The sequence below is a fragment of the Corvus brachyrhynchos genome, unplaced genomic scaffold (genome assembly GCF_000691975.1).
Source record: "Corvus brachyrhynchos isolate BGI_N302 unplaced genomic scaffold, ASM69197v1 scaffold91, whole genome shotgun sequence".
In the NCBI taxonomy this organism is placed as follows: domain Eukaryota; kingdom Metazoa; phylum Chordata; class Aves; order Passeriformes; family Corvidae; genus Corvus; species Corvus brachyrhynchos.
The window spans coordinates 506,203-531,613 of NW_008236442.1; the positions used below are offsets into that span (position 1 = coordinate 506,203).

The 25,411-nt window shown below is 40.6% G+C and overlaps 1 protein-coding gene across 1 annotated transcript in view; it reads left to right on the top strand.

Moving 5' to 3' along the window:
* PTPRG (protein tyrosine phosphatase, receptor type G) overlaps positions 1-25,411 on the top strand; it is a gene marked incomplete at its 5' end in the record, with an annotated part of 316,509 nt that overhangs the window by 169,953 nt on the left and 121,145 nt on the right. The window contains one exon of the mRNA XM_017747149.1: positions 9,624-9,719. Coding sequence (XP_017602638.1) covers positions 9,624-9,719 — 96 coding nt within the window. The remainder of the gene's footprint in view (positions 1-9,623; positions 9,720-25,411) is intronic.

Sequence of the window (25,411 nt, forward strand, 5' to 3'; positions counted from 1 at the left end):
AAAGTTCATTAAACCTCTTAATGACCTTGCTTTCTTCCACTGGAAAAAAAAAAAAAAAAAGAAAAGAAACTCATCATCAACAACAAAAAAGACCACACACAGAGGACATTTTGAATTCTACAGTGCAAAAAGAGGAATTTGTGCTAAGATATGAGCTCTCAGAGGAATGAATATTTGTGCTAGTGCATCTTTAAAGTGAATGGGATATGAAATTGTATTAATCACACATGTGAAGGAAAGTATGCTTTTGTGGGGTTTATTCTTCAAGTGCAGCCCCTTTGTTTTTCCTGAGAAGTGCTGGAGTATTTTTGGTAGGAAATCCCAGTTCTGTCCATTCTGGCAGCACTTCTTGATTTTTAAGAAAGTAAATGGATTCCTGATAGATGAGGTAATGTATGGACAGTTTGGGTATTTTGAAGTTTAAAATTCTTCAGTAGTTTTGCTTCTCTTTTAGGAAGGCCATGGGAAGCTGATGAAGAAGATATCTAAAACAGCCACTTTTGGGTGGAGTTCAGAGCTATTCTGTTCATACAGTTAGTCCATTCCGCTTGTTTGTGGTTGTTGTGTTATTTGGTGCTTAGCCACTTTCTAAATTGCCTGTTTCAGTTTTTCAGCCATGACAGCAGCTAAGTATTGCCTCTAATTTTTCCATTTGGACAGTTTTAGGAAGCCAAGTTTGCCTCAATGTTGTGTGTTTCCACTGTCTTACTTGGAATATGCCACCATTAGACAAAGCCACTGTGAGTGACACTCAGAGCTACTCAGTAAATAAACAAAAAAAGTCTCTGGTAGAGATAAAGACCAGTGAAAGACACCAGGTGGCCTCCCAAAGCCTGGGAAGATGCCCTTGGGTGTGTGGATGCACTGCCCTGCAGTAATTGTGTGCACTGAATTCCTGCAGCATCAGCTCATAAAAGGGATGTGAACCACATGGCATAGAATGGTTTGGGTTGGAAGGAACCTTAAAGATCACCTGATACCAACTCCTGCCATGGGCAGCAATACCTTCCACTAGATCAGCTTATCCAGAGCCCTGTTCAGCCTGGCCTTGAACACCTCAGGGATGGAGCACAAACAACTTCTCCTGACATCTTCTCCTGTCAGTTATGAGCTGGTTGAAGCTAGTACCAGTATTAAGGAGGCAACAGACTCTCTTGTAGTACCTGTCTGATTCTTCCTTACTGCAATATCAAGCAAATGAACAGCAACCTCAAAGTTTTTTTCCTCCAATAACACTCCATATGGTACTTAAGTTCACATGGTTTTCAACTGTGTGTCATTCTTCCCATTAATTTCAAAATTTTCAAACTTTTTTTCATAAAATGTCCAGTTAAAGAAGGAATAGGCAATGACCACATGAGGAACTGAGGCCCAGAAATGGGCAGTGATCAATGCAAGATAGCAGAAACTCTCTAGTAGCCTTTGCAGTCCAAAAGCTAATAGGTTGCCATTTCTCAAGTTACTGAAAGACCTGATTTTTAAGAAATACTCCTACTTCTGCACAAAAATCCAGAATACTGAACTATTTCCCTCTCCTTTGTTTTCATGGGCTTCTTAATCTTTTCAGGAAGGAAAGACCCTTGCCTTTTCAAGGTTTTTCTTAACAGGCATGAAGGCAACAGCCACAGAGATTTTAAAACTGCTATGAAGGTTCTCATGGAATCACATCATTCTGGTTCCTTGGTCTTGAAGTGAAATACCATTTGTCAGGAATCATTCTGATGGAGGGGTACAAATGAGCAATACTGTGTGGTGCAATCTTTTATCCTTTTTTTATTTTTACCTCCTCTCTTTGGATCTCTTCCATCCCTTGGACATGTGGTTCATATCCCTTTTATGAGCTGACTGAGCACCCTGTTGTACACTTACCACCCACGTTTCCAGAAAAAGAGCCTCCTAAATTTGTGTGTCTAACAAGATGCTGTGATGTATCTGGGTACACAGGTATAATTACCACAGGATGAAGATATTTGAAATATTTTCAGGAGATGAGACGGAAAGGTTAAAAAAAGCCTTCTGCTCCTTATCTTCAGTTCTTGTTTATGTCTGAGTATTAAAGTGTTTGGAAGGAGGTCAAATATGAAACAACACTTGTAACACAGAGGAAGGGGGATCAGAAACAAGAGGCACTGCACTGGGAGGTAATAACCACAGCTCTGTAATTCAAGGATCTTTTGCATTGTGAAAGAGAAGATTTACTGCTGATTTTTTGTTGGTTTTGAATGATTTATAACATTTCACTTGTGGTGGAGTGTTGCAATCTATGTTGTCATGGAAATTCTATTGAATTTATAGTTCCATTTATCCAAAACGATTTTCCAGACTTCATTTCATGGTGAATCATATGGCTGTTACTCGGAGTACAAAGCAATTGCAAAGTTTCATGTTACGGAAAGCATAAACACTGACACCGTTATTTTCATATTACAGTTACACAAATGAATGCAACACGCAGCTTTTTAGCATCAAGTGGGCCTTCCTTGTGTAATTGACTCACTGTATAGTGTGATGGATTTTCTTGTTAGGGATGGGAGCAGGCCTAAGGGGTATTTATCTCTGGCAGCAGAAATCAAGGAAGTCTCTGGCTTGCCAAGGTCCTTCTCTCTTAACATTCAGGACTTAACACACAAGATACTGAGTGATGTGGCCATGATCCAAGAAGGCATGGGAGCCCAGGGTGATGCCATGAGAGCTGGGCTTCCTCCCTGTCCTACTGAACTGTCACTGCACCACTCACAGGTTTAAATGCTGTGCAGACTTATGGGCAGAATGTGCAACAACTACCACCTTTCAGGTTGAAAAACACTATGAAACTGCTTAGTCTCAATTTATAGCATAGGTACACCTACTGTGTTGTTTGGAGACAACAAAACAAGAATTCGTGCTTACTGTTAAAGAAGATGAAAGGGAAATTTACCTTATTTCTAAGGGATACAAATGTCTAAATTGAGTTAAATTCTGGTATTTCATTTGCATGATCTTTGCTCTTCCTGTTGTTTCAGCTCCTTTCATTTTTTTCAGCCTAGCATTGTATTCATTACCAAGTTGCAATTACATTAGGACAAAGTCCCTGTCTGACTCTTTGTTCTGCAGTTTTACCCAGCACACTTTCAAGCACTGTAGAATACCAAGTTATGACATTCAAAATATATCTCTCTACCTGCCTAACTATAGTTAAAAATTCACTGATGAATAATAGACTAGGCTGGAAAAACATGCCATTATCTGCTCCTGTTCAACTGTATCTTTTCAAAAGAATGCAATATACTCTGTGTTATTACATCAAGCTCTGGTAGGAGAACTGGAAAACATCACGATTCACTCTTCCCCTGCCTTTCCTAAGCAGATTTTGAATATGTTATAAATGTTAAGTTTTATGGATTTTTTAAAGATAATATAATGAGAAGACAAATATCAGGCTTTATTGCCCCAGTGTACATCTCACACTCCAGTAAACACACAGACTGCAGTTCATTCAGTTATTCTGAATTTTTAGCACTGCAGTGAAGATTACATTATGTCTGTAGAAAATTTTTATTCCAGCCAAATGGATCACATCATCCAGTTCACTGGAAATCTATGCACATATTTAAAGCAAAAGTAAGTTACATGGAAGCTTTCAATTAAGAAAAATCATGTATGATTCATAATCTTAGCAGAGAATTTATTTTTGTGCAAGAGGTTTTAAATCCAGTTGTAAAAGTGGCTGAGAATAATTTATTCTTAGAATGTAAGCAGCAAAGGCACTAATTAAGCATTAGTATCTTCAGTGCTTAACTCCATCATTTAAAGCAAACATTTCAAAATTTTTGTTTCACCACTCTGCAAAGATTTGCAATCTACCTGCGCTGCCTGGGTGTTGTGCTCTTCTGAAAATACTCTCAGTCTCTAAAGCAGTACATAATAAACCACATCACTGCTGCCTCTGCATCTTGCTGCCTGATTCATCAAAAAATTGGCTGGTCTATAAAACTTTTTATTTTTTTATGCTTTTTTCCCATGCTTTAAATTGCATGGTAGTCTTTGGATTGCTGGAAGGAAATGAGCAGAAAGCTAATTCCGATGATCTTTTCCCTTGCACCGGAATTCCTGATACTATTGAATATTCTGTACTCCATGTATGTGACAGCACAATGAGCCTTTGTTCATTTTTTAATCTAAAGAGAAATCTGCTGTAGGAGGTTGCACAGGGTGATAGCAGCCCAATTTAAAAGTCTCAATTATTTATTTTTAAAATACTTGGCATCTGTCTATGGAAAATGTACTTTCTTGGTTTCCAGTCTCTTAGAATTGCTTTGAACTTGCTCACATCTTCTGGGATCTATCAAATGCTCATTGTGGCTTTTCTCTCATAACTGCTGAGTGAGTTTGGCCATGATAGTCTGTATTGGATGTAAACTTTCTGTCTTTGTAGTGGGGTAATGACAGCAAAGAGATGTCATGTACAGGAAGGGTGATTTCTCTCTGGATGCCTGTCATGCCAAACAGAGAGACAGAACCTTTTATTTGTGGATGGGTGGCAGGGACAAGCCCTTCATTGGAAGCAGGCTCAGTTTTTGCAAGCCAGTGACATTTCATAATGAGGGTTTAGTCATTCAGAGGCAATTGCATTTAATAAAATCAGAACTGGTCTCTGGTGGGCAGTATTTCTCAGTAATACACACATTTTGGACAGCCTGTCCTTACAACATCAGCATGGTGGCAGCCCAGTTTGACATTAAAATCAAAGCATAGAGCAGGGCCTGACATTTTGCCAGGTCTGGGTAACGCCAGATTTTTGTAGAGGTTGGAAGAACATGGTTGGAGAAAGGTGTTTCTGCAGCGAGTAGACTGTCTTCAGGAGGAGGCAATTTCCTGCCCCCAAGGCATGGTGGAGGGGTAGGAGCTTGGAGGCAAAGGCTCTCCAGGCTGGAGAATCACCCGCATGTTGGATGTTTGTGGTGTATTCACTTGTGTAAGTGTTGTAAGCTGGGAATAGACCTGAAGTGCTTGGAAACTGTAATGGTTGGCCACTGGACCTTCCTGGACAGCAGAGATTAGAAAACATTGCCGTGGCCAGAGCAAGATGGTGAAATGCTGCGACCTTCCAAAAGTGTCCCTAACCGGGGCGGGGGGAGTCGCTTCGGCGCTGGGGCCAAACGAAGGCACAGACACACGGCTGAGGTGGTGCAGCTACTCACCCACACATCCACTGTGCGGCCAGCAGGGGAAAAGAAACCAGAAGGGTCTTTTGTATAGGGTTCCAGCTATGCGAGGGTTTATTCCACGCCTGAAAGGTCCCCAGCCACACAACAAAAGACAAAATGGGGAGCAGGGGTACAACTTTTTATCGAGGGTCCTAGGGGCAGGGAGAAACCAGAACCAATGGGCTGAGGAACAGGAGGTGGGGTAAAGAAGGGACAAGGGTGCAACAACCAACGGGGAAGAGAGAGGGGCAGGCAGGAGAACAGAAACTAATAGGAGAACCAGGATTAGGGAACTTTCTAGATGGGGACCAAATAAAGTACAAAGGTACAGAGACCAATAGGCTAATCTAAAACACAGGAACGGCATACATTAATCTCACACACTGCAACAAAACATGACGTGTTTTCTTAGGGCAGCTGGTGATTATATCCTGGGTTATGGCAGAGTTGAGGGCTTTCTCTCTAATCCTCTGTTTTAAGGCACTTGTAACAGTCTGAAGAGTTTGCCTTCAGTGATCTTTTTAAAGGCTTAAATCTGTGCTGTACAGCAAATCTCTCTCAAGTTTGAAAACAATTCTTTTATAGTGTGAAGAGTGTCAAAGCATGAAGTTTTTCCATTAAAAACAAACTCTTACCCTCTCCCTGCCTTGGTAAAGCTCTGTAGCTGCAGTAGTAGTTGTGGTAGCATTTTAGGATGGAGAGTGTCTTCCTGCAGGAAAAGTACCTTTGTTTCACTAGGGATGGTTTGTCTCAGCTTTGTTTTACCAAATACTGAAAATTTCAAGTTGCTTGGACACACATGGTTTTTATGATACCTCTTTACAAGGTAAAATGTGCCGTGTTGCACATCTGGGATTAAGGAAGGCCATGTAAGCCTTTCCCAGCCTTGTTAGTTGTCGTGAGGCTAGATGTGAAAGTCTTGTAAATCTCATATATTGTGCCATAGAGAACAGGACACTCATGCCCTCCTGGACCTGTGCTGTGGGGAAGGCTGTTTGGAGCACAGTCAGCAGGGATGTTTGGAACAGAGCATTCTGACTGAAGACAGGTAGTGTCATACTATGAAGGACATTTCAGGCTTTCCCATTGCTGCAGGATTCACAGCCTTTAAATTTTTTAATTTTGGAAAATAGAAGCTGTTGTGAAATCACGTGAAAAATGTACAAAAATGATGTTGTATGGGGCTGAAATCAGGCAGTGCCACAATTCAGGTTGGATATGTAAGCTTAGGTGATTCTCCATTCTGCATTTCACAAATAGCATATTGTAATCAGGTCCAGATTTTCTTTAGTGAAAAGCCTCTTTGTTGCATTCTGTACTGCTGCTATGTATGTCCCAGGCAGAGACAGTAGAAGTCATTTATATGCAAGGTGCACCATATGTTGTATATACTAATTATATAATAAGGAGTAATAATGGAAATTTTCTAACATGTTTAGATGTTAAAACTTAGTCACTTAAGTATGCGGTGACATTAATTTTGCAGTTAACTGTCTTACTCCCTCTTTGTACATAAAGAACCTTATCCCACCCATAGAAAATATTAAATTAATTATCTACTGATAAATGCATTCAATATTATGTATATTATGAATAAAAGAACAAAAATACATTGGATATATTTGCATTTTATTGTAAATTGGGGAAAACAGATGAGGCTGTATTATGGAATAGAACAATATGTGATCACATAATTAGAAAATTGTCATAATACTAATGCTGAGAGGTGTCCAGGTGTGGTTTTATGAGCAGCCTGAACCATGAGGCTTTGAGGGTGTAACTTTACTGTCTTTTTAACATTGTTTTTGCAGGGGTATGTGTGTCTAAATTATATAATAGCAATTCCTCAGGTATTCTACTCCTAAAATGTTCCTTCTAGCTGTATGAGCACATAAGGAAGCTACTGTATGACAGATGATGATAATTTTTCATATGAGACAGTTCCCCTTGACGTGATGGATGCAGAGAGAGGAACCACACTCTCTGGAAAAATACGAGGGAGCAGTGGTAAAATGCTCCAGTGTGTATGGTAATCAAGGCAGAGTGTGGTTCTTGGTTAGACTGTGAGATTGCGCTGCTAAGATGATCAGAATGAAAAATTCTTTTACCAGAGCCCTTTGCACTGCTATGCAAGAGTGTATTGTAAAAATTAATTTCCTTAAAATGCCATGAGCAAAATTGATCCAAAATGATTCTGGCATATGCTGAACTCACTCAGTGATGTTTTTCTTCACAAAGTCCTGTGAGGACTATATAGTGAAATGTTTTATGTAAGGTACAGATAATTTCAGACTTTATTTTAAAGAGGAGCAAAATGTAATTTGTGAGTGCTTTGTCAGCTTTGGTCTGTGCTGGCTAAACTGAAATTTAACCAATTCTACCTGAAAAAAACTGTTTCTAATTTCTACATTAATGAATGGCTGTACCTTGCTCTGCATTTGTTCAAAGCCCAAATTATCAGAATATGGATGTACCACCACCTTTGTGAGATATTGTCAGCATCTGTGTGTTTGCTGTGAGTATGCTGGGAACAGGAAGGCCAAAGAAGGGGAAGAAAATTGCTTTCAAATTTTATAAAACTAGTGTGAGTGCCAAATTTTTTCTTTTTTTGTGGGCTATTTGGAGTGTGATCTTCCTCCTGCCGAAAAAAGCACCTCTGCCTGTGCGTGCTCTGATCGTCATGTTGGCCTTTTCCCAATGCAGTGAACTTTTTTAACTGTATAATACTGGCAAACTACCTATTCACTACAGCCAACATATAGTCAAAAGCCTGGGAATCAGTAAATATGAGTAGGAATGTATCTGTGCAAGATAAAAGGGTATAATCTCTCCTGGCATATACAATATATGGGGAAAATAGTGCATTTGTGAATATAGTAGGATGTGTCATGCAGCACTATTTTGGAAAAATCCAAACAAGTGTTTGGGTCTTGCAGACAGACTTTCTGGAGGGAGTCCCATGGTCAGACCAGCAGTATGTTGGGAGGCATGGGTAGTCTCAGCTAGACCTTACTTCTCCCTCAAACTATGAGCTGTGTGCCTATCTCTTATCATCACTGTAGTGCTGTGAAAAGGGCAGGTACTGGTGATGGGCAGCAGAGTGAGTGCACAGGTTCAACAAGAGGCCAGTGGCAGAGAAGCCGAGGGGTCCATTCCCATTTCATAGCCAGGAACAGATATTTTTTTTTCTGGCATCAGTGAGCACAAGTGAGCATACGTATCAGCCCGCCAGTACTGGTTTGGGTTGTGAAATCTATCTGGAAGTTTCCCTGAATGGCCGCGGGAGCACTCGCTGTGAAGTCCAGTCCTTTGTGCTTGGCTGTCACCATCAGGCACATGGTTTTAATTTGTGTTGTGTAGGGTACACGTACAACAGATGTTACGAACACTGAATTTATTCTCTGACCATATACACACCTGCATGGTGTAGTGTAGAGAAGGGAGTGTTGCATGTTTTAAACCAGATCCTTCGGAGCAAATTGTGGCTGATAGAGATGGACTAACACTAGGGGCTTCTTTTGGAAGGGATGGGTTGAACAACTACTGGAGAAGCAGCAGTGTGTTCAGACAGCTGGCAGAAGTGGGAGCTCAACTACTGTGGGAAGTGGAACAAGAACCATACAGGAAATTAAGAGCACGAGCACCCACAGCCTCTGCAGGCTGCTCTTATTTGGGGCATGTGTGTAGTGGAGTGGAATTGTTTACCAGCAGAGTGTATGGAGGAAGCTGTTCTTGGTCCTCCTCTATTTGTGTAACTCCCAACACTTGTTAGTTTGGGGCAGTCATTGTTCTCACCTGCTCTTACTTGGGGTTTGTGTAATTATTAATATTTATTCCTTAAAAAATTTCATCAATATATCTGGTTTTGTCTCATGCTTTTTGCAGACTATTAACACTTTGGAAATAAAAGTCATGAAATTTAACTGAAGACAGAGAAAAGTGTGACCCTAACTGATAGACCTGAATATCAGAGGCTCATAAAAATGCATTGCTATGGAGAGAGACTTTTATCTTACAAATGACTTTAGGAGTAAAGAAATAACTCCAAACATTGAAATCCTTTTCAAAATTTTCTATGGATTTTGAGATAAATATGTTTAGCACGTTTAACAGAGTGGAAGATGAGCCTTCAGTGTGCAAAGAAATGAAGAGATGCTGGCAGATAGCACAAAGTTTACCATCTGAACAAACTGACCATACTGTTTATCCCTGGGTTTGGTATTAAAATGCATTGCATCACCTCTGTTCCCTGCTTACTGTCCCAGCAGGGCAGTCATGCTATTAATCAAGATGCTGGTTAAACACTATTGTTCAGCAGAATTCCTTTATCTCAGGTTCATAACAGTGGGTTTACGTACAACGTGTATGCATTACATCATGTGAAATCTATATGAATCAACACTAATGTGATTCTATTGTTGGTTTCAATTTTTGCAGATGCAGATTTACTTCTACAATCCTGATGACTTTGACAGTTTCGGAACAGCCGTTCTAGAAAACAGGGTGGTAGGAGCCATGGCTGTGTTTTTTCAAGTAAGTTTAAACAAAGGCTATATCCATAAACCAAAGTGTTCACCAAGTACTATTTAATTCATTGAATTGTTTCAAGCTTAATGGATGCATCTGTTTTCTTGTTCTCACCTGTCTCAGTGAAAGATATTTCATATTGTCTATGTGTGATTTAAAAAAAAACATAATGAAAAATTTTGCCTGGATTGTTCTGACTTTATAGCTACTCTACAGATGTAGATTGGAGAACACATTTATCATGGAACTTCCTTCACTGCTGAAGTACATTGCTGCAGTCCTTGGAATACTAACAAACCAACACCAACTGGTTCTGTTTAGGGACAACTTAAAATTCAAATGTAGCTTGAGAGAAGATTAATCAATAAGTTTCATCAATCTTATCTGTAGCAGCTTCTTCTAAATTGTCATAGTAACAAGTTCTTGAACAGACCGGGTTTCCAAATGAGTGAATTTATGCATGCATTTGTTTGAAATGCATCCTCAGAGATGCAGATCTGGGGCTGCTGGGTGAGCTCATTTGTGGTTCCACACACTCCAGATCTGCGGCATGGGGCAGGGAGCACCGCTGGTGATGGGAGTGTCACCTGTGGCAGTGGCATTCAGCAGTGTGAGCTCTTTGTCACCTCATGTCAGAAATGGGGTCTTACCTTTCTGACTCGAGGGTGAATTGAAGGGAGGGAGTGGGAGCCGCTCCACACCACCAGGCTGTCACACGCAGAGAAGTAGCTAATGAAGATTTGAAATACATTGAGGTCTTGCTTTTCAGAAGAGGAAAGGAGGGAGGGAAGAGCAAGGGAAAATGCTGATCCTTTGTGAGGTTTCAAACTAGTTTTTACTGAGGAAGAAAGCGATCTTGCTGTTATCTTTGTGAAACCAGATAAAAAGGAATATGCAAGTACCCATATGGAAATACCTCCCTTTTTCTTATGATATTAGAGTGACAAGCCTGACTCTGCTGCTCAAATTTAGTAAGGTTGTCTTTTTGCATGTCACTGGTTTTGATCAAATGCTTTGATAAGGAGAAAAGGACAGATCCTTGTATTGCATAAATTGCTGTAACTGGGCTGACATCAGTATAGTGGAAGGAGGCATGTTAAATCTTCACTGTTGGATTCTGAGCACTTCTGTGGCATTTCATATTAGGGCAAAGTTGGTGGAGCTGTGATAATTTACAGTGGCATGCCATGATGATGATTCCCCAGACTTCTTAATCTCAGTGTACGACAGGAAGCTTTGGGCAAATTGAATTTGGCCAGATGAGACAGAAGTTTAGAAACAGAACAACCAAAGACTGGTTTATACCACAGTGAAGCATTGTGGGTTTGGTGTGTGTGCCATGTCAGAAGGAGCATGGGTTTGTCCCATGGTGGGCAACACGTTGTGGCATCACCTGTCTGGAATTTAACTGCTAAATTACCCTGATGGCCTTCACATCAGCCATGTGAAGCACTGCCCCGTGTCACACCACTTCCTAATCTGTATGTGACATGTATTCCCTAAATCCTTTTTTTTTTTAAATAGGATCTTAAAATTGTGGTGGGACTGTGTTTGGTATTCCCCACCTGCAAAGCCAGGTGCTGCACTTACTGCAAGTCTCTCTGTGCATGATTCCAAGGGAGCCATTAAACTCACTAAAAATAACTTTAAATAGTGTGTTATGCTGTTAAAAACCCCATCTTTGATTGTAAGAGACCTGAGGCTTTTTAAGACCCCAACTGAGTGTTGTAGTCCCCTCAGGGAAGCAGAAATCTATACTTTCCATCATTTCCAGCCCTGCTGGCCACAGGATATGAGGCTGTAAAGTCTGGATGATGGTGCAGCTGGTCTCCGCTGCTCTGGGAGCTGTGAAATCTGAGGCCATTACTGATAAACACTCTCTGATCTTTTCCAGAGAGTGGGGTTAAGGCAATTCTTTGGCAAAGTGACCCAGGGACAACCTGTTTTGCGGCTGCAGGGAAATGATTGTGGGGGTTTTGGCATTTTTTCCTTTTCCTTTGGGTTGAAATGAGAAATTGAGGCTGTGTTGTTAAATTTGTGAGTGTATCAGGTTTTCCTTCTGGGCAGCTCTGCTCCAAGATAGAGAACAGTCGAGGAAGATTTGTAAAGCCCCGAGTCCCCAGTCTGGAAGGCCATATGCTGAATTCTGGACCCTGTAAATAAACTTGAGGGACACCAGTGTGACAGCTGCTATTTTGGCCATCGTGAGGATTTTCCAGAACTAGTCCCATAGGGCTTGAGTTGTTGTATATAGGGTTAACACAGGGTCATTAACAGGTGATGATAATCCTCTGCAGATCCATACTGTGTTTGACCAAGGTGCTGTTTTAGCCCCCTCAGCTGTGTATCATGTGCTGGGCTTGTTGATCTATCACTTGGGAAAACCTTTTTATTGAGAAATAATTGGTGTTCCCTGAGCCTTGCTCCCTGAGGCTCCATGCAGATAAACTTGCCATGGCTAGTATTGCATGCAGCTAATTTAAAGTTGTCTTTTAAAACTGATCACTAGTGACTTTTGAATGAAATGTCCATTAGATGTCCATGGTCACATTTTGATTGTCAGGTTAGATTGTTCAAGTACAACAGCTTTCTATTTTCCAGAGCTTTAATCCCATCTTGGACTCATTTACCTAGAACACAGCTTTTAAAAATTGTAGCAAGAGAGGTCATACTGTTTTTTACAAATGCATTAGAAAACTGCATCATGCATGCTTTTCTATGTAAATATTTCAACATTAATTATTGGATACATTTGCCATTAAATCAAGACTTGGATTTTTGCTAATGTGGTAATGCTGTGTTGGAATGAATGTGCACGACACTGGCTGAGTTTATAGTCTGGCAGGTGTTTTTTGTTTGACTGATGTTCATAAATGTTCCTTTGAAAATCAGGTTCACCAATGAGTGAACATTGTACTGAACTATAATTATTGGTGAAACATTAAATAATTAAGAACCCTCTTTCTTTCTTTTTAAATAATTTAACTTGGACTATGTAAGAATTTTCCTTATTGAATTCATTATTTCAGGGGCAATTTCCAGGTGAAGTACATTGGTTCTGAAGTTGGATAATTGAAGCACTTGGAACTTTGTTGTAATTAAAGCTGTGCTTTTCTCATTGCTTTCATTTTAAGCTCTGTTGATAAACACTATTTCTGTTTGTGTGCTGCAGGTTAGTTGATCTGACAAAAAAAGCCTACTAAACTAAGAAACAATTCTTGCAAATACAAACTACCATAACTGCTCATCTCTGTATCTCATTGTGGATAGGGGTGTCACACAAAATAGCACCGTGGGGACTCTATAGCAGGTATTTTCAGTTTGCAAATGAGATGAGCTGGCCTAAAATCTCTAGCTGGATTTTCTTCGTTGTTAAATAGAACTTACTTGTTATTTTAGCAAAAATCAAAATCCCCTGGAGACAAATGAGAGAATGCCATGACAAATGAGACCTTGCCTTCTGACAAGTTTTTCAGGAGAACACATTGTGGCCATTCCTTTCAGTATTGTGGTGATTTGTTGTTTCTCAAAGTGAAGCTGGTGCTGGTGATGTTTAGCTTGACGAGCCCATCACCTCCTGCTGGCAGCATCCTCTTGCCTGGCAGAAAAGGCTTCTTGATTTGCAGGAAGGGTAGCACCACAGGGATGGACCCAGCTGAGGGGCCCTGCTTTTGGGAAATCTGAAATGAGCCTCTGGCTCCACATTGGGACCCACCAGCTGCTGGAACACATGTAGCAGGTCCGAGTCCAGCCAGGCCCCTCAGGCTTGATTTAAATGATCCTAACTTGAATAGTTGGTGTGCATGTTTAATTTCAGCCCACGTTAAGATTCAACTTGTGGTTAATGATGTTCTGGCTCTGGGCCTTGGTTAATTGTCAGGCTGAGCTGGCTTTGAAGCAAGCCAGGAGTGGAAGGCAAGGCCCAGGTTTCTCATGGTTCCTGAGTCATCCGTTCATCATACATGTAATACATATTTATAAGTCACATTTAAAATTAGTAGTTACTTGGATTAAATGCATTCAGACATATTACACAGCTCTGTTTTAACCATCTAACAATATAACTCATTGCACACTTCACTACTTGCTTTATTAAAGCCAAACTTAGAAGTGTTCAAAACAAACATATTGCTTTTGCATTTGAAATATTCATCTTTTAGTCCTGCAGTAGATTCATTATGGCAGAGAATACTTCATTCCTTGATTACTGCTGTGAAAAGACACAATACTGATTCCCTAAGCACTCATCAAATATTCGATAGCTCAGAAATTCAGGAGGAGGTGATGGAATTCTTGTTCCTACAGGGAGGGCATATAAATCTATTTTATATTTGCAAAGAAAACCATCAGTGATTAGTTACTGTGTCTCAGGTACTCAAACAAATCATCTCTAAAGAAGTTAAGTAAAAATGAATTTTAAAATAACTTTTAGCAATGCTTTCATCATTAAAATTAGCTCCATAATGATGAGTGATGTTGAAACCTCAATAACTCAAGAGCTTCAACAGTGCACAGCTAGATTTTTAAAGGTAATTAGGTACTCGGCAGCAAATATGCAACTAGCAGTATTTTTAAAAGTATGTGGGATAAAAATCAAGGGGTTTACATGTCTTTTGTTGAGTTGCCTTCCAATGCTGACATGTTTTTGTAAATTTGTTGAAAAAACTACTCTGTAGCCCTTTTAACTTTTAGATCTATGTGTGTATTATTTGCATATAAATGTCTTTATATTTACTAGTTACTCATGTATCCAGAGATTTGTTCTTCAGTAAAATGCATGTTTGTGGCCTTGGTTTTTGTGAGATTTTTTTGGTAGTAGCTCTTGGTCAGCTTCATCAATATGATCAATCATTCACTCACTTTTCCCAGGGGCTTAAATGAGCTGAACACAGAATAAATTGGTGGAACACTGCCAAAGCTATTGAATATTTGCCAAAAATATGCTTTTTAAATGTGTATTTCTCAAACAATAGAATGCAGCTTTTAACTTCCCTTAGAAGCCTTTTTGTTCCCTGTTCTCCCCTTTCATTAACTGTTTCATGTGTTTGCCACCATAACAAAATAGATTCAGTGAATAAGTGATTTAAATATGGTGACTGTTGAGAAAATAACATCCAGTAGGAGATAGGGTCCCATGTCCCCATCTCAATTCCTGGCAATTCCCTGATTGTGCCTCTCCCTTATTCTAATGTTTCTTGAAATCTGAGCAAAACTAGTTTGATTTTGACAATGAGAATGGAGAGAGAGGTGCGCACTTCTCTTGGAACATTATATCCACCTACATGAAGCATAATCAGTACTCCAGTGTTTAGGCAGTATCTTAAAGGTGATTTGCAATAGTGAAAATAACATGTGGCATCATTAACATGCAGGGCATCATCCAGAGTTATTGAGAGACTTTTCATTTATTTTAATAGACTTCAGATAGATGTAAAGACCTTAAAATTGAATTACAGTATTAATTCTTTTAAAGGTTACATTAGAACCCATGGCATTTTATTAATAGTAGCTCATGAATAATAAAACTGTTATTATTGATTAGCAGTGTTATTTAGTATTAGTACAGGTATATTTTTATTATCTTCATACCATGAAGATATGGTATGAGAGTGCCTTATTCAGTACCTGTATACCAATAACTCTCCATGTAAGTGAAGACAAGCAGAACAATTTGAAATGTGTTCTTGTTTACTAAGTCAAATTTCTCAGCATTTTGAAATGTTGCAGTTGTTTGAAAACATTAGTTGTTACTAATAAAAGCAGTACTAGGGCCTTTAAATGGTTGAAAAATAGTACAGAGGTACAAAGTAGCTACCCTGACATATAAAGACGCAGCTGGAGTAGGTAGATATGGCCACTGCAGCACCGAGAGTACATTTTTCTGGGAAACACCTTGTACAATACATGCAGTGGAGCATAGTAACATATGAAGCATCTCTGGAGCAGTAAAGGATTCTCCTAATTTTCCAGCAAATAAGTGGAGGTAAAATTGTCAAAAGTGATTTTACGTCGTGGAGAATTTAAATACAAAATTTTTAGAGCTTCCTACGGTCTGTTAGATTTGAGCAGAGTTCAGTATGTCAATGGCACAGACCAGCCTCCAGAGGTGTTTTTTTTAGCCAAAATATGCAAGTTTGGGTGCCTAATAACAAATGTTCATGCTGATCAAACAACTTGCTCTGAAACCATTTTGATTGGAGGAGGATTTGGGTAGAAGATAAAAATTCATGGAAACTATTTCTAAAAAATCTATTCTACCCTTTCTATTAAACAAAAATTTTTTTAAACTAAACCCAAAGTTCTGATTTTTATTTCAACTTATGTTGAAAGTTTCTTTAGGAAATATGAATATTTTTGAATATTTATGTAAAATAAGAAAGGAAAGGGAGAACAGATGGGGAATAGCTCTGAGAGTAAAATACATATCTATATATCTCCAATTTTGGTGCTTATTAAATTTCCAGTGTTTAACAATGAGACTTTAACTTTATTCTAATCCATACTTCTGCCCAGATTGGTCATGTTTCAAATGATGTTTAATAGTAAAACTGCTGTTTACAATAGAGATTTTTGGTTTTTACAAGAATTTGGTTATTACAAGGTTTCTTGTAATAATGTTCTTCATCCTTTATTTTGGTACATAAATGAGCAGGCTGACCCTTGAGAGCATTAGGCAAACAATCCCTGATGAAGTCTTGAGTTCAGTAGCAAAGCTCCAAAAGGTTTTTTGTTGTGGAGGATGATGCAGTTGTGAGAAGGGCAGAGCTGCATCCCTTTCTCAAAAAGGAGGGCAGATAAGAGGGTAAGGAAGGGGCAGACTGCAGGGGTGAGCCCTGGGACCTTACTATGAGCAATCTGAGGAGCACAGGGAGCTGGGAAGGGATCTGTGAGCCCAGCAATGTTCATCACTCAATGCTGCTGGGCTCCAGAAATGAGGGCTTTGTTAGTGAGTTGAATTGCACTCAAGAAACACTGGCCCTTTCACCTGTGGGGTTTTTTTTTTTAGCAGATATGCTTCAGTTCTCCAGACTTTCAGTACATTGACAGCAGCACTGATACACACCTTTGCTACTGGGTTACTGTGCAGAGCCTGGGCTCCTGGGATTCCCTCATGTCACATCCCATGCAAACACGATCAGAGTTTCTGTCTGTGTGCAGAGTGCTGTGGGTTTGGGCTCTTGCTCACATGGCTGCACACTTGTCATGGCTTATCATGAAAAGGAGCTCATGTGGTAAATCTGTGAGTGTGAAGAGCAGAGATGTTCACACAGCAGCCTGCACATCCTGAGCAAGCCTACTTGGAGGAATGAGGTACAAATGTGTGAGCGAAAGGGGGGTTGGATTTGAAGGCACAGACTGACAGGGCGGCTGAAACAGATCATTCTTGGAAGCAAACACATCGTTCCACTTCTGCTTGCCTATGTTCTGCCAAGAGGCATTTGCAGTCTCTAGATCATGATGGCTGCAACCTGCTGTGTTGAAACTTTTCTATCCACAGGCTGACTGTGCAGTGTAGAAGGATAATTTACCTTATGTGCACTTCTCTTCTTCAGTGCCCAAGCAGTCGTCTTCCTTTCCCTTCTTCTCTTCACTCTATGAACTTGTTCATGGTATTTTCAACTAAGGCAAAAAGTCTAATGACCTCCAAAATGCAATACTTTCAATTAAAGCATTTTTGTTAGATTGAGTTTTAAAGGATATGGGCTGTACTGAAAGCAGTGCCATGCAGTTCTTTTTATAGTGCAGAGCAAAATACCAGAATCCACTGAGAGTCTTTGGCTTTTATTTTGTTTTTCATCTCAGATATATCTAGTGAAATGAACTTCCAAAGCATCTAAAAAAACTAATCGAAGGCAAAAATTAGAATTTGAACCTCCCCCTGCCCCAACCCCAAATGCACTGTCAATGCTTTCTTAACTGTGAAGTCTGAGACCATGACTCACACTTGTGCTGTCTCAGGTTTAAATGCAGCAGCAAAGAGGATGGATAGCAGTGGGGATGGGTTACCAAGTGACTTCTGCTTTTTGTGATCACAGTCCTTTGCTCCAATTTATTTAATGGAAAAATCACAACTACTGATGTTAGGAAGAAACTGCAAACTTTCTTGCTGTTGAGAGGACTTGGACTCCAAAGTTCTGCAATGCTGCAAATATGAAAAACGCTTTGCATATTTTATGGAGTCTGTCCTTAATGTTTTGAGCTATCAGTCATAACAATTAATAGAGAGCTGGTTGTATACATTGCATGGGGAAAAGATCTCTGTGCTCTTCTGGTTCAAGGTTCATTTGAATGTTAGGATCACTGTCTTTCAGTTTATAGCGTTATAAATGTTTCCGACCTGCAGGTTTTTTGCTTTGTCAATGATTCTTGATTGATTAATGTATTGAATTAATCCCAAGTGGGATGCCATTATTAACTTGCTTCATTAAATTACATACCAACCTGTTAGCGTTAATTCTCGTAATTGTCCCCTTACATTTTAGTGTTTTTATTTGAATTACTTGCCTCAAGAACTTGATTAGCATTTATTTGTGTATTCTTTTGCTTCCCTTTCCTTTCTATCACCCTTGATGTTCAGAAGTGGAATCAGTGTAGGAATATCTATAGTGTCTAATGTCAGCTTCTCAAAGACAGTAATTTACTTCTCTGTGATTTAAAAATATCCTGTTTAAAAAAAAACAAAACAAAACCATTTTCTAGCCATGCCATAAAAAATTTTAAATTTATAGAAAATGTCTTGTGGAGTTTTCATTACCAGTCTCCTGAAAATGACACGTAGATGTGTAATATGTAAAAATTATAGTTGTCAGTCTATAATCTCACCCCTTCTGTGGTTCAGGAAGATTGAGACTCAGGAAGTTTACTGATTATAACCATTAGACTAAAAAACAAATTAGTTCCCTAACTACAGTAGGAATTTTTGCATTTCGGTCTCTGTTGTGCGTTGTTGGTGCATCACTTGGTCGCTTTGTCAAACATCACAAAGCAAACCTAGATCTGGGACAAAGTGGAGGGACCCCCAGCCTTCCTGCAGGCTTCATCATTGCTTTAGGGCAGGGACAACAGCCCCTCTTTGTATCTCTGGGCATTGAGAAACCATCAAATGTGGCTTGTTTGTAACTTTGTGATAGCAATGATTGTTTCCTCTCTGTCCTTCTTACATGTTCCAAATCTGGTGCATTTTGACTTGACCTTTTCTTTAAGAAAGAGAGAGAGAGGCTGTAAATGAAGAATCTATTTTTTGCTAAGTTTTCAGAGAGTTTTGCTAAAATTAATCTTAGTTACAGAATCACAGGAGATGTAAAGCTATACATTCATCTCCTTTCCTCTGCTCTCTCCTAGACACAACAGCTGCCTCTGGGAAGTCCCTGTTTTCTCCCAGTTTTTAGACATCCAGCCTGGATTCCAGGAAGATAGTTTCTTATGCCTGTCTTCCCACCTCATTTTAAAGTTTAATTTGATCTGATTTTTTTTTTTTTTTTCCCAAACAGGCTCTGTATTTATCCAGCTCTCCTACCCATTTGTCTCTCAGAGGATTAATCAAATATATTACGTGCGGTTTACATCCATGGGATGTAGATGGAGAAATCTAACACTCAGCCAGGAAACTCTAGTTCTTCAGTCCACATGTTGCCCAGTTCAGTTCTGCAGGATTTTGAACAAGATTTATGTAACCCTTAGAAAAATGACACCTGTTTTTGCCCTCTGTATCTTCCATGAAACTGCAGTGTCTTCGTATGTCTCTGGTTACCAGTTAGTGTTATGGCACATTTTAGCAAAGGTGAGCACACGTGTGTCGTTCTTTAAAACTTACTCAAAATGAACTGTGCAGGAGGATCATCCAGGAAAAGGGGGACTTATCTAATCATGTTCATGTAATTATTTATAGAAGTGCAGAGTGGTAAAGTAGTGTTCTCATGAAGAGAAACAGCCTTTTCCATGGAATGCTTGGAGGGAGAAGGAAAAATGAGAGCTTGATGTTATCCTAGAAATTAATCTAGTGAATAGCTGGCTTGTGTGTGGCATGTTTGGCCATGTAACTTGTTGAGATCCATGGTGTGCGCACAAACAGTTGGTCAGCTCTAATTTGTATCTGAGCTGGTAGCTGACTTCATTAAAACAGGATCTATTCATAAATGATTGTCTGATTTCACTTTGTGCCATAAAAGAGAGACTGGTAGTAAAGTCTGAATATATGAAATAGGTGGGTAAAACTGGGGCTTCCTTTCCCTTTAGATCTTCCAGTTCAGATGAAAAAGTTATTCATATTAAATATAAGCTGTTCTGCCTGAAGAGTTATTACTGTAATTCTCAGCTATAACCGTGCCACGTTTCTCCTTGTATTGGCAAGAATAGACAATACAAGCTTCAGACAGAATTTCCTGGGTAGCATACCAAATGTTCTGGAAAACCTTCTCGGACAGGAGCTGATACATTTTTAATACAAATAAAACATAATTCTTTAGTCTTGTTTCAGTTTGATCCCTAAGGTGGAAAAAGTATACGGACTATGCATAATTGATGTATTTGTTTGAAGTGTTTACCCGGATACTCCATTCACAGTCTCTTTTTGTTAATAGGTTGCCATGAGATGTAAGAATCACTTAGGACTCTCTTTGTACAAATAAATGGAAAGTGTCATTTTTGTACAGTCAGTGAGGTGGTTACACAGTCATCCTGACTGTGTCTTTGTGCTGCTCACACCATTTAGCCTCAGTCAAGTCACAGAGCAGATTTGGCTGAAATGTCAGTATTTTTCGAGATCAGAAGTGATGGGGAAAGCAGGAAAGCATGCAAGGGAGGGAAGAGGGTGGTTGGGAGCAGAGGGTGCTGCCCATTCCTTTCAGGGTCACATGAATCGGTGTCAGGTTGGCGTGTCCATGTAAGCACCACCCCAGTTACTACCAATGATATGTGTGGTTTCTTGTGTAATTCCAAACATTACACATGATGCAGAGCAAGCATGCAGGAAAATAACCCTCAGTAATTTGTCATCTGTCCTAAATTACTGTAAATCCAGTGTTACAGGTTACTGCCAGAGGGATAAGTTGTTGCTGGGTTTTGTTGTCTGTAGTTTCTGTGCTGCAGGACTGCTGTGGGAGAGATGATTACTGAGGGTGTTCTGAGCCCATGGTTTTCTTCCCAGAGGTCAAAAAAAGGCATTGAAAGTAAATCACAGTCTAGTCTGGTCCCTTCTTGATGTCTTTGTACAGATGTAGACATTTGTATGTATAACTGATGGTTTAGCTGATAATGCTGATGGCATACCACCCCCCCAAAATAATTCTGCAGCTGAGATGGCGGCTTGTCCAGAGCAATCCTTGTACCTGATGTTTTACTTCTTGTGAATCTAAATCAGAAATCTTCAGGTTTATGGGGTGGAGTTGAGGATGTGTAAACCCAGGAACCTGTTTACAGCATAACTTTATAGTAGCTTTCAGACGTATCTTCTACATCTGGGATTCACTGAAAAGCATACTAATTTGACTAAGGTGATGAGTTCCAAATTAGCTCAGTGGTCCTGGTTTGAGTAATTTAAACCTCCCTTTGTTTAAAGTTCAGGTGTGCTGGTATCAGAGTTTCCAGAACAAAACCAGCACAGAAGCTGGGATGTGCTCTTACGCTCTGCTGGAGATAGGTGAGAGTCAAGAATGCTGTTCACCATCTTCTATGCAGAAAAGTGAAACGTGTTAAGTAAAGATTGCTTAAATCTGTTCAGCGCCTCTGAATAGTGAGTTCTGATGGGGCAGGATTTTTCCTATGAGCTTATGGTGTTTGCAACTGCTTCACAGCTCTGAGGAGCCAAGGAAAAGCTTCCTGACTGACACCATCAGAACAGTATTTAGCTGCTGATTGTAACTGTACTATTTCTGTGCATCAAAAATGCATTGAAACGTGGTCATTATCAAGTCTAAAGAGACTTTCTGAAAGAGTGGATTGGTTTTGCAACATCTCTGCTGTATCAAATGAAGCCTAACTGGAGATTTGGCAAAGTGTTCTTTATGAGTAAAGTAAAATTATGTACCACATTAGAAAGGAGCTTGGTTATGAGAAAGCTCAGTCTTGCTCCTGATAAAATGGATTTTTTTAACCATAAAATTCATCTTTACTTGCTGCAAGAATATTGCTAAAAGAGATTAACTTTGGATCTCTGTATTTTATAGCGTCTCATGTTATTTTAAGGCTGTAAATATATTATCTGATCTATAAGTTTCACTTAAGTTACTGCTTTCTGGGTTTTTGAAGAAATAGGATCATGGTTATGCAGGAACCAGGAAGATTGAATTAAATCACCCCTTTGATATTTATTTTCCCTTGGGATCATGCTATCAGATCAATATTTAGAAACAGCTATATGGGTAAGTGTTGGTTAGAAAGCAAAGGTCCATAACCTTAACAGCTAAGCTAGCAAATTTTTTGGTGCATTTATCTGTGGTTTGTATGGCATTATCCATATGCCTGTGTAAGAAGTAAGGGAGACATGAACAAACAGATAGTTCCCCATCTTGGGTGAACCAGTCTTATTAAGTACTCTCCCAAAGTGCATACCAGTCAAGTGAAGCTTTAGGTTAACATTTTGGAATGCTCTCCTCTTTCCAGCTCATTACTGGTGATACACCGAAGCAAACTGTTGCCTTCTGCTATTCCAGATATCTACATAGATTTATTACATATCAGCTAATAAGCTTACCTTCCTAATAGCATGCAGCCCCCACCCCGCCTTGTGGCTTGACTTGTCTCTGCTCATAACTTCATCAGAGAATTAAAGGCCAGAAGTAAAGCTGGCTTTTCAACCTGTCTGGGTAGAGCTGTTTGGGTGTCCGTGTGTTGTGGATGGGAACATCCATCATTTTGAAGTCTGAACTCACTTATTATCCAGACCAGCTCTGCACTACCCCTCAGGCTGATAGCGATCCCTCTCTATGGACAGATCGTGGTGGGAGAGGAGGGTGATGCCTGGGTAGGTGGCACCACCTCAGTATGCTGCAGGGCCATATGGGCACTCAGGTTTTAGAGAAACTTGGTCTGTGGATGCTGTACAGCTGGCTGCTACCACACCTGTCTAATGGACTTGTTGAAAGACTGTATAAATTCATGCTGAGCTGTGGAGATTATCTCTCTCAGATGTTCTTGTATCAGAAGCATTTTTTTTTAAATGCTGCATTTGTGCCCTAAGTGCCCAGCCTATGTCTGCCTTTTAGAAAGTGCCCTCTTCCTTCCTTCCTTCCTTCATTAATGCTTGCATTGTATCTGAGATATATAACTGAGACATATAGTGTCTTGCCCCTAAAAATAGGAGATTTTTTATACCTTCATTATCATGCCAAATATTAAAATATTTGCTGTCCCCCTTAAAATCTGAGTGTAAAGAGAGCTGCAAGTGCAGGTGCATCCTACTAGTGTGCTGGGGGTACTGATCAGACTCCAGGGAACATGGGATGCTCCAGCATGAAGCTTCTGGGCAGTGGTGTTTCTCTGGAAGGCCTCTCATCCTCACAGCAGCCAGCAGTGCCATGCTCCTTGTGTGCTTGTTACAGCTGGGCTGGAATTCTGACTGTGTTGGGTCTCAGGCATTTTGGATAGGATTGGCTGTGCAGCCTGGTGGCAGTGAAGATCTCCCTCAGTGCCAGTCCTGTGTGGATTGCCTTCACAGAGTGTTGGCTCTTTAGCTCCCTCCATACCAATCAGGCTTTTGGCAGGGAAAAACCTAATGCAGGTTGGGGTGTCAGTTGCAGGTGGTTGTATGAGGGTGGTGACATCAAGAGACCATGCAGCCTGACAGGTTTTAAGAAGAGAGATAAGAGACTTTTCTAGAGGTCGACACCAAAACTGGGGCTGTGGCAAAGCAATTGCCAGGAGCCTGGATGGTCCAGCTGACCTACCACAGCACTGGTGATCAGATCATAAGCAGTGTTCATGAGCTGTGGACAGCCAGGAGTTACAGTGCTGGGTGCGAGAAGAAAGAAAAAAGAATAAGGAAACATAAGGGAACACCTCAAATTAACAGCCAGATTTTCTGGCAAGCAGATTCAGAGAGGAGGAGAGGAGATGGAAGAATCTTCCTGAGAGCATTCCTGTGTACATTCACCTGCAGGAAAAATCTTCACCCTTCTGTGTCAGGCTAGACTTGTTCAAAGAGCACCTTTTGTTCTAACCCTGATTTAAGTTTTGTTTTAAATCTTGTTCAGTTGTATTTTATTTCTTTTCTCATAACTTTCCCTGAGATTTTTAGATTTTGGCAATTTTGAAGTTATACCCAGTGTAGGAGGAGGGCTTCCTGACCAGAGACAGAGCTTGAAAATGCCCTCCACAGATGGGTCATGCGCCACAGGAGCACAGGAAAGCCGTAAGAAGCCTGTGGAGCAGAGGCATGAAGGCTAGAGCATCCTGAGGAGTTCTGTGGCTTTAAGACTATCACAGTGATTGAATAGCATTCACTTTGCCACTGCTGAAATGTAGAACATCTTGAAACAAGCACACGTCATGTTAGTTTTTGTATTTCTTTGTATTTCAAGAGGAAGAAACTGCTGCCACAAACTGAACGTTTGCCAGGCTTTTAATGCACTTGTGTTCTAAGTGCTGTTTGTCTGCACAAAATTTCCCCATTTCTTCTAAACGTGAGCCATGATACTTGTTGAAGTGTTTTTTTTAAGGAACTGAGTGAGTTGTTGGGTCATGCTAACCAAGTGAAAAGTAAACATCTTGACATATGATCCTCACTGGTTTTGTCTAGTGTTACACCAGGTGAAACAGAGGGGTTGAGCTGTTCTTCTGTTGCTGCAGGAACTTGAGCACTTTAGAAGCAGTTGAGAAAAAAAAATGCAGGCCAGATCCTGCCACTCTTAATTCAGTGGCTCGAAGAAGATTGAGATGGACTGTGTCATTTCTCTCACCTGCTTCTTGGAGTTCTGCTGCTATGACTGCCCAGTGACAGACCTGTGACTGGCTCTTGGTGCACCCACACTTCATTTCCACTGGCTCTGGAGCCCTTGGCAGTCCTGCAGCTGGTACGCTTGGCACCCTGTCTGTTGGCATCCAGGTTTCCCCTGGACAAACCCACTGACCATCCTCAGTAGCTGTCGTGGTTAGATGCTGGCCAAATGCCAGGCAACCACAAAAACCGCTCGCTCACCCTCCCCTGCCACAGCTGGGCAGAGGAGAGAAAAAAATTAACGAAGCATTCATGAGTTAAGGACTGGGAGAAAACACTCCAAGGGCAAAACAGGCTCAACTTAAAGGTACAAAGTGAATTTATTACTAACAGAGAGGAGGATAATGAGAAGTAACATAAGCCCTTAAAACACCTTTTCTTCCCCCAGCCCCTCCCTCCTTCCCACTGACAGTGCAGGGAGACAGGGCATGGGGGTTTGGTCAGTTCATCACCCGAGGTTTTCTTCCACTGCTCAGGGAGGGGAGTCCTTCCCCTGTGAGACCGTGGGGTCCCTCCCACAGGAGACAGTTCCCTGTGAACTTCTCCAGCATGGTTCCAATCCCATGAGCAGCAGTCCTCCCAGAACTGCTGCGGTGTGGGTCACTCTTCACGGGGTGCAGTCCTCCAAGGCCAGGCTGCTCCAGCCTGGAAGCAGGGGCCCCCTCTCTCCACCGGGTCTCCCACTGGATCACAGCCTGCTCCAGGCATCCACCTGCTCTGGCACAGGCACCTCCCCCATGGGCTGTGGATGGATCTCTGCATCCCC